At 33.0% G+C, this 9701-nt stretch overlaps 1 protein-coding gene across 5 annotated transcripts in view; it reads left to right on the top strand.

The window, feature by feature from the left end:
- The window catches only part of LOC148621824 (vitamin D3 receptor-like), a 112325-nt gene that overhangs the window by 72953 nt on the left and 29671 nt on the right, over window positions 1-9701 (top strand). The window contains exon 1 of one of the 5 annotated variants that reach the window (XM_088576593.1): window positions 3256-4158. The exons of the other annotated variants lie outside the window; for them this stretch is intronic. Within the exon in view, the coding sequence (XP_088432719.1) occupies window positions 4021-4158 (138 nt within the window). The 5' untranslated portion in view covers window positions 3256-4020. Of the gene's footprint in view, window positions 1-3255; window positions 4159-9701 lie in introns of those variants that run through there. 5 annotated transcript variants of the gene reach the window in all.

The following is a 9701-nucleotide window of genomic DNA, read 5'->3' as shown; positions in this document are numbered from 1 at the left end:
CACACACACAAATCAACCATCTCAGTGGTCTTGGGGTAATGTGATTGCTTTGAGTGCAAGAGGTTGTGGGTTTGATCCCAAACCACAACACAACAAAGACTTTATAATTGGTGTAGTCTCTTCTTCTCTGTCAGTATTTAAGGGGATAGAGTGATGATGGTTGACTCAGAGTCAGAATTATCTGACTGAGAGGGATGACATGCCTACCTGCCCATGATTGCTTATGTGAATGGCACAACAAAAATCTGGCTCAACCTGTCAGACTAGTGCAAGGCAGGGCCAATTTGATTGGTCAATTGTTCTCATCCTTAAATGCATAAAATATTTGCCATAGGATGTTAAACCACAGCAAATCAACCATTCAGTCAAGCAACACAGTAACACTGTAATAGACCGCCTTCACAAAGCAGTAAACATCATGATCTACAAGCTCCAGTATACAATAAACATCAGACTCCAAAAGCTCTCCACACAGTAAACATCAAAATTTCAATCTCCACCATACAGTGAACATCACAGTCTACATGCTCCACATCACAATCTACAAGTTCCTTCATATAGTGAACATGGCAGTCTACAAGCTCAACCATACATTTACAAGCTTCCTCAAACATTGATTATTACAATCTTCTTACTCTTTGATGCTCATTGATAAATTAGAACATAAATTAATCATTCCAAACTTCAAGTTACTATCACAATGTACATGCTCTGCCATACATTGATCATCACAATCTACAAGCAACCCTTCCATGAATCATCACAAATCACAATTCATAAGCTTTGCCATGTAGTGAACATCACAGTGTACAAGCTTCCCTATACAGTAAACAACACAACATGTATTTACAAATTTTATCAAGCAGTGAACATCATAATCTACAAGCTCCACAATATAGTGAGTATTACATACTACAATCACTCCCATACAATGAACATCACAATCTACAAGCCTCACAATACAGTGACCATTACAATCTACAAGCTCCACAATATATTGGACATTATAATCTACAGTCTCCATAATATAATGAACATTACATTCTACAATCACTCCCATATAGTGGACATCATGATCTTCAAGCTCCACAATAAAGCGAACATTACAGTCTACATTCATTTCCATATAGTGAACACACCGTGAATGTGACTGGCACATTTTACAAGCTCCCCAAACAGTGATTATTACAATCTACTAAATACCTAAAGATCATTTTTTATAAAGCCTAGGAACAGCAAGATCCGTCATGCAATGAAACATTGTAACCTACTGCATACAATTTTACATTTTAATTTGCAGCATATATGCAACACTAGATTGAAATCCACAAGTTACAAGTGCATTTTAACATTGTAATCTACAACCTACAACCTGAACAATGTATTTTTACATTGTAATCTACAACCTACAACCTACACAATATATTTTTACATTGTAATCTTCAAGCTACACCTTGTAATGCTACATTATAATTTACAACCTACAACCTGCAATGTAACATTGTAATCTTCAAGCTACACTACGTAATGTTACTTGTCTGAATATAGCTGAAATATTGCTGCTCGGACGTTAAACCCCAACAAACAAACAAAACGTAATGTTACATTGTCATTGTAATCTTCAACTTGCACCATGTAATGTTACACTGTAATCTACAAGATATACCCTGCAATGGCACATGTAACCTACAGTCAACAACCTACATCATGCAATGTTACATTATAATTTACAACCTACACCTTGAAATGTTACATTGTAATCTTCAACCAACAACCTACACCATGTAATGTTACATTGTAACCTACACCCAGCAACCTACACCATGTAATGTTAGATTGTAACACAGGATTGTAACATTGAAAATTGGACATCCCAATATTTCCCGTATCACTATTGGCAGGGGCGTAGCTAGGCCTATTTTAGTTGTACGCAAAATTACAGCGAGGGGTCTATGGGGGGGGGGTCGCTCAAGGCCCCCAGTGAGTCCGGCAAGGCAAAGCCCTGAGGGAAACTCCTGAATTTTAACGATTTTGGAGCCAGTTTTTGAGAGCCTATACTACGTTCATGGTATGCATATGTGATAAATAACCTTTATTTCATCTTTAAAATGTGTGTTTTTATTTTTGTTACTTTTTCCGAAAGTACGCAACTGCGTATTTGCGTATAGGCAGCTACGCCCCTGATTGGCTTACATTTCCATTTCGCCCTCGCTATGGTCTTGCTTCTGTCACATTATTTTCTAGTTGGTAATGGTTACGTTCAGACAAAGAAATGTACTGAGGTACCTGACTTTCGTTCTTATTGACGCTGATGAAGCCCAGTGAGCAAGCCATTGTGCTAAAATTACAAAATGACTAGCCTGAGTGGTCTGGGGAGCTGGATTTAGTGCTGGCGGTGTTGCCATGGATGTCACGGCGGTACGAGTTCGAATCTAGCGGAAGAAACACACAAAAATTTGCGTTGGAAATTTTTTGGATCCTTGTAATATGCTTACGTTATCATTATGATCCAATGGCCAGTGTATCGAATAGAGTCATCACAATTCGAGATTTTTATACATGTACATACATACAAATCGACCAGCAGTTGTTTGTTAGGGGGCACTTCTATTAGAACAACGAACCGATGATAGAAAAGGGGCTTCGGCGTAATTGGAAATGCATACTGCTAGGCTATCAAATCAGATATGTTAGGTGAATTAAGGTCACCTTTATCAATGTGGCCACTTGTGTTGACAGACGATAAATAATGACCACGGCTTTTGGTTGATCATGTACAGCATTTGTTTGTTTTTTGTTTGTTTGTACAAAAAAATTTATGGTGTAATTCCCTATCTTTCAATTGCTTAATTCTGACCCCTAAAAAACTCTAAATGGAAAATTGTCTGCGCAAAAAGATACAATATTTACGAGGCGTAGAGGTCATGACCTTATAATAGTAACAGGCCTATTTCCATTTTGTCTTGAGTCAGCTGCTTATTTTACTTATACTTCTAATCTAAATTTCTAATAAATCTCGGTTTTTGATTAAAATGTTTTCGTTATATTTGTCTTGATTACGCATTACACAAGCAACTTCTTTGAAAGACTGATTGTTCGAATTACACATTTAAGTGTGAACATGCTGTTTAAGATACTCAAATTTCGTTCAAAAAATTAATTTACCATTTCCTACATGGTTATCTTGAAAGTGTCGCTTAGTGCGATATTCTAAAGCTGTTCATTCTTATCAGGGCCGGGTGATTACTTACACACTTCGAAATTGGGTTAATGTATAGTTTTGTATTTGACTGATACGAAAATCGGTGGTGCTATACTTAGCTGGAAAACTTAATAATTAGTAGGTAGGATCGCTTCACCTTAAACAGATTATGACTTGGATCATAAACTTGTAAAACCGTTGGGCAAATTACCTCATTATTCAAACAAAATAATATGATTGGAGTTTAAGCGTGTTATCTGGAGTGGAAAGATCTTGTTGATCAGCTTACATACACCTGAGTTTTCCATAACCTTGACTGGTGTATGAACAAACACGATATTGATATCGTCAGTCACGTTACCGAGTGGATTATGGCTTATTAAAATCAACAAAGATATTTAAAATAAGGTAAAGTGTGTCAGTCATATCGGAGAGTTATTCACCCACGTACACAACCGATAGCGTATGTAAAACACAACCTTGATTGAGAGAGAGCAGTTCCGTTATACCAACGGGATCATAGATGTACACACGAATGTTTGGATGTAAACATTGCTGATTACTTGATATTGACGTTTGAATGCGATAGGACAAGGTGAAAATAAGTTGATAAATATGCAATAGACAACTCGTTCAGAAATTCCCTCTACCTGTTATTCAAACAGACAAGGTGCAATTTATTATCTTCTAATCAGCGAAGACAACGAGAGGAAAAATACGCTAGTTTTCTAGGTTACACACGGTTTTAAACTGTTGATGTGACTTTAATATTACTTTACAGTGACGGGATTTTATCCACTGTAGAAAAAAAAACAAAAATGTGTGAAAGTATTACTGACTGGTTTCATAACATGTCAACTAATGACAATAATAATGTTAGCACAACCTCGGGACAGACTGAGATAAATGGCCTGGACCAGGGATACAATGATAATGTTTTCAACCAAACTCAGCAGGTACAGTGTAATATTTTTGTTATTTATCTTGAACAGTTGATTGGCTTTCTTTCCTTGATAAAATTGTGTCATGGACTGTCTAGAAACCAGTATTGATTTTCCACTTTTCTGGAGTAATTCTTTTTATTTTCCTTCCAGTCACTGCTTTTCATTGAAGTTTGACTCCTTCAATTTCTTTTTTTTAAGTCAGTAAAATTTCCAACAAATGCATAAAGGCTTGGTTTAGAATATAATGCAGGGAATTTGTATACAATTAATTTTTTTTTGTAAGAACAACTATACTATGATTATTATGTGATTGAAAAGGAATTGACCCTTCTGAATTTGTTTTCATTACATCATTATTGAGAACAATCCTTTAGTATGTCTAGAGTACCATGTACATGTAGATGACATATTACATGTACTAATATATACATTCTAGTTCAATAAGGAAATACATGTACAAATGAATGTATATACTTCTATCTTTTTTTGTCCTCCAAGGTATAGTTTTCACCTCCTTGATACTCTAGTGGCAAAGCAGCCACAAACTGATCAGAATGATCAAGGGTTTGATTGACATCTTAAATTGTGGTAAGATTGTGACCAAACTGTAATAGTAGAATCCTTAGCTGTAAGAAGCACCATTTACTTGATTATTGTTATTGCAAATTAGGGCAAAAATACATGTACATGATAAATGTCAAAATAATATTCTTCTTACTTTGTACAAACTTGTAACAATGCATAATCATCAGTCATTTATGTGTTTACAGTATGTACTACATGTATATATAAGTACACTTGTAGTATGCATTGTAAATTTTATAAAAACAATTTTTGTAAAAAAATAAACTGATAATTTTGCCTGTAATAAAACATATATGGTTTAGGAAAGACATAAATAAAACTTTAAATAAATTTGTATTTTGATTGAGATTTATTTTTAATATGTATTTAATAGGAAAGTTCTGTGATGTCATCACTTACCTGTGATTTGGTTTTGGTTGGCAAAAAATCCATTGAGTGGCATGGGGCATCAACTTTAAATCATCATAACTTTTTCACTTTTAAAGATAATTGATAAATTCCTTTGGTTCTCTGGGTTACAAATACAATTCTTTTTATCCATGGAATTTTTAAATAAATATTCAGTAATTAGACTATATGTACATAAAATTTTATTATAATTTTTTTACAAAAATAAAGGTTTACATATAAATATCACTACAAATTTATTTTTCAAGTAAATGAGTTATAAATTCGCATACATAATATGAATTGTTTTATCTAAATGAAACATTTTACAGAACCAAAATTGGTTATAAAATAACAAAGTTCTAAGGTTTTGAAAATTGGGATTCTAATCATGAAATTGTCAATTGTTTATTTAGTTGTTTATTTGCCAACCAATTTGACACTTAATGATATGCAAATTAGTGAATATGACATCACCAATGTGATTGGCGAACTCTCCTATTGGCATTCATTTGCATGTCACAAGAAACTCTCTTGAATGTAGTTTTATATATTTTCTTTCCAAATGACTACCTTTTAGTTACAATGGTTACTTGTACATGTATGTATATTGTCAAAAAATAACAAGAAAACAAAATCTTTCTTGAAGTAGGTCAAACAAAAACTATATGCCTTACAGTGAATAATTATTGTTTTCCTTATTACTGTCAATATAATCTCATAAGCACAAAGGGGGAAATAATAGTATGTAAACTTGTAATTGTATAGCACCACACCCCATGCATAGCGAACAAGCAACTAACTGGAAAGATATAAATGTAGTCCTGTGATCAAGTATATATGGCAATGGTATTAAGTCATTATTTTGATTTAAAGGTAATTTGATTTGTGTACATAATTCACCAGAATAAGTAAACTAGAACCAAGGTATATAGAAGATTTAATTTTTGTGTTTTGTTTTGAAGAAAGATTTTTTTTAAGATGGTTGTAATCATTTCTCAAAACATATTTAATCTGGTTTTAAAATATCAAAGGATTTATAAGGTGAAGGTCATGAACTTTTTATTATATTTACAAATTTGATTGTATATCAGATTAAAGATATATCCTGTAGTATTTATTTTTAGAGATAGATATGGCAAAACGACACTTCATTCAAATACTGAGTCGTGTTGGAGAATTATTTTGAACTACTCTATTTCCCCCCTGTATGAATAAGCTACAGATGCATTCTAATGTTTACAATAGAATTTCCCAAAACATTATCACAATAATACACACTAAATACACTAAATTGAATTATGATGTGTACATGTACCTTACTTTGGTAGATTTGACATTACCTAAGTCATAAATCTTAAATTGAGCTGCAATAAAAGATACTTGCATCAATAGAAACAGATTCAAGTTTTTTTGTTTTTTTTTATGAAAGTAAGGATCTTGTTCTGTATTTATGTTTGTGTACATGTCAACATGCATTTTCCATACTTTTTATCACAATTTCACTTTTATGATTATTGAGATATATTTAGACTTGCTACCAAATTCACCATGTCTATAGTTAATATTGTACATGTACAGTACACACATGTATGTAAAGTCTGTCACATGCCAAGCCTATAAATACATTCTTTTACTCTTAATAAGCTTTTGCCTGATTTCAGCCGCACTTTAGACCAAAATAATTAGCCACTGCTCACATCTCAGGTACATAATTTGTACATTTGGCCAACTGTTTTAGCATTCAACTACACATCTTACAAAAAAAGTCCTGCACTATTACCAGAGCTACATGTACAATTGACATGCACAAAACATATGTATAGTCTATATAGAAGTCCAATAGGCAGTTTTATTCTATATTCTCTTTTCTGCTACAAGTACAGCATAAGCAGATATAACTAGGCCTACTCTTAGTCATGATAAAATAAGCATTTTTAGAGGACTGTTATAAATACATGTACCAATGAATTTCTGTATTTAGACAAAACCTGAAGGACTTGTGAGGTGTAAATGAAAGAGATTGTACATGGAGAAACTGGAAAAAGACAATATTATGCTTTTTATCACTAATTTTTTTAAACTGAAAGCAAGGTGCTTGTAGAAACAGTGATCAGTCAGATTATCCCTATCATCAAAAGTGCTATGAAGTTGAATACTTCCTTGCATCTCTCAGTGTAGTGTCTCATGTAGATGGTAACTTAATTAAATTACATGGGTATGGCTTGGTGTAAAAATTTCTTGTAAGACCAGTGGGCAAGTTACATGTGCCAGTTGTAGTGAAAGGGCATTGACCTGTAAGTTTTCTCACTTACCACAGCAATACCCATTACAGGACCAACACATAATATTTCTTGATTATACAAATGTAGCTTAGTATTGCTGAGTAATAACACTTCATTTTTTTTGTGCACCATTTTATTCTTGAGCAATATCAGAAGCCTCCTGCATAGAAATAATGATGGTGTAAAATTGTTCCCATTTGCCCAATTCTTTAATAATCATTAAAAGCACTAAGGTGAATACTTGAGGTCTTTAGAAAACCCATATATTATAATAATGTTTATTACTGTTTGCAGATTGTAAATTCATAAAAGTAGTGGTTTTTGTAATTACAGGAGTGTATTAAGATTTATCGTGGTTGATTTAATCTTGTTACCTGTATATACACAACAACTACTTCATAAACATGTGGAACATGTAGAGGCTACTTCTTTAGTAACTCCCTTTGTTTTGTTGCAAAATTGAGCAACTCTTCCCTTGTACAAATGTGCATGTGCACTTACATGTAGGTTATGGCTTACATATTGAAATTCATAGAAGAATGTTGTACATGTATGTATGCACATGGATGCAAAGTATGTACATGTAGAAAGAGTAATGACTCTGACAGGTTTTATCTTAAAAAGTAGTCTGATTAGATAAAACAATTATTTAAATTGCACAAATGATTTGGGTAAAATTTGGATTTTATCATCGCTATGAGGGCAAGTTACATAATACTGTGTACTTAGATTTGTAATGTGAAATTTGGATGTTGGCATTTTGTACTTTAACTGAGGATGTAGTTATCAGTACAAGAAAAGTACATGTAGATGCAACCCATGGTCATTCAAGGCTATACATGTACATGTGACTGATACCCTTGTGCATGTTAGCACAAGTATCGTTACATAAATTGTGTTCTTATGGTCATAAATTTGTACATGTACATGTATACGCAAGGACTATCTTTCAAAAAGGTTTTCTCCTTGGACCCTAGGCAAACATAAAAACAAATTCTCTCCCCTTTTGATAAGGACCCATTTTTGTTTTTACGTTTGTACATTTATGCTCAAGAACTATCTTGTAAATAGGTTTTCTCCTTGGATCCTAGGCAAACATAAAGACAAATTCTGTTCCCCTTTTATGAGGGTAGATAAGTTCAATGTAAATTTCAGTTACACCTTGTCAACCTGCATCAGAGAACAGAAAAGAGGTATTAATAGTTACCCTTCATAGGAGACTTTACTGTAGAGCTACTTTTCATTAGGCCCAAAAAATAAATCTTGTATCCTGCTACCAGCTAGAAAAAGAATAGAGTAGGTATGTAGGTAAATTATTTTACATTATGCTTTACTTTTCAATACCATTTTACACTACATGTTGTAAGTTAATGGGAAAAAAATCTAGACTTTATTAGTGTTTGAGCCATAATAGCTATAAAATGTTTAGGGTAGGCAAAAATTGGGGTAGGTAGGAAACAGACATTTTTTTAAAGTAAAAAATTATCCAAAGTTACATTGTATCAAGTACAAATTTGATTTCTACTACATGCATTTTTTTCTTAAACACATGGAAAGTTTCATTTAATGGTTGAATAAACTATATTTCAAGTACAATGTATGTATTTTTGGGTTGTGGGTTTGAGGAAGATTTTTATATATATATATATGACTGTCACTTCAACAGAATTGTGTTATTATTTCATAGAATATTTGTATCGGAAACATATGTATCTTTTGAGCTGACAAATACTTTGTTTATTTATCATAGAGAATCCAGCCAGTGCTTGAAGTTCAGTAAAGAAAATTAAAGTCGGATTATATATATTAATCAAGCGGTTAATGATGTTAATTGTTCTTTGTAAATATAACTTTGTTTGATGTCGGGGCCAAATAACTTTTTGGGGATTTATCATCAGACATACTGTAGCATAGTTTGGGTTTGGGCCAGGGAATCCTCCACATGTATTTACTTTCGAGATACTGACATTGAGATGTTTTGTAATGCCACCTATGAGCAGGTCAGGAATTTTATTCTTTTCACATATAAAACTGTAATCTGTCCATACATGTAAGTCTTGTATTATATTCATCTACCATAACTAAAATGCACTTTCTTAGTATAAAATAGACCAAGTAAGGCTATACTTGTTTTACATGTTTTGACTTTATTTAAGGACCCTATGCTTTACATATGTAACTCGGTTTTAAAATGCCTAGTGTTAACTTGGTTTTATAATGCCAAGCCTTGACGCCCAATTGTCTATAATCAACTCCATGAAATTTTGCATCTTGTCATTTTTCACTGATTCAAAATGT

This window comes from Perna viridis, chromosome 3 (genome assembly GCF_037379345.1).
Source record: "Perna viridis isolate PV_CMFRI_1.1 ecotype Kerala chromosome 3, ASM3737934v1, whole genome shotgun sequence".
Lineage (NCBI taxonomy): Eukaryota > Metazoa > Mollusca > Bivalvia > Mytilida > Mytilidae > Perna > Perna viridis.
This window is presented reverse-complemented; position numbering and strand designations above follow the sequence as displayed.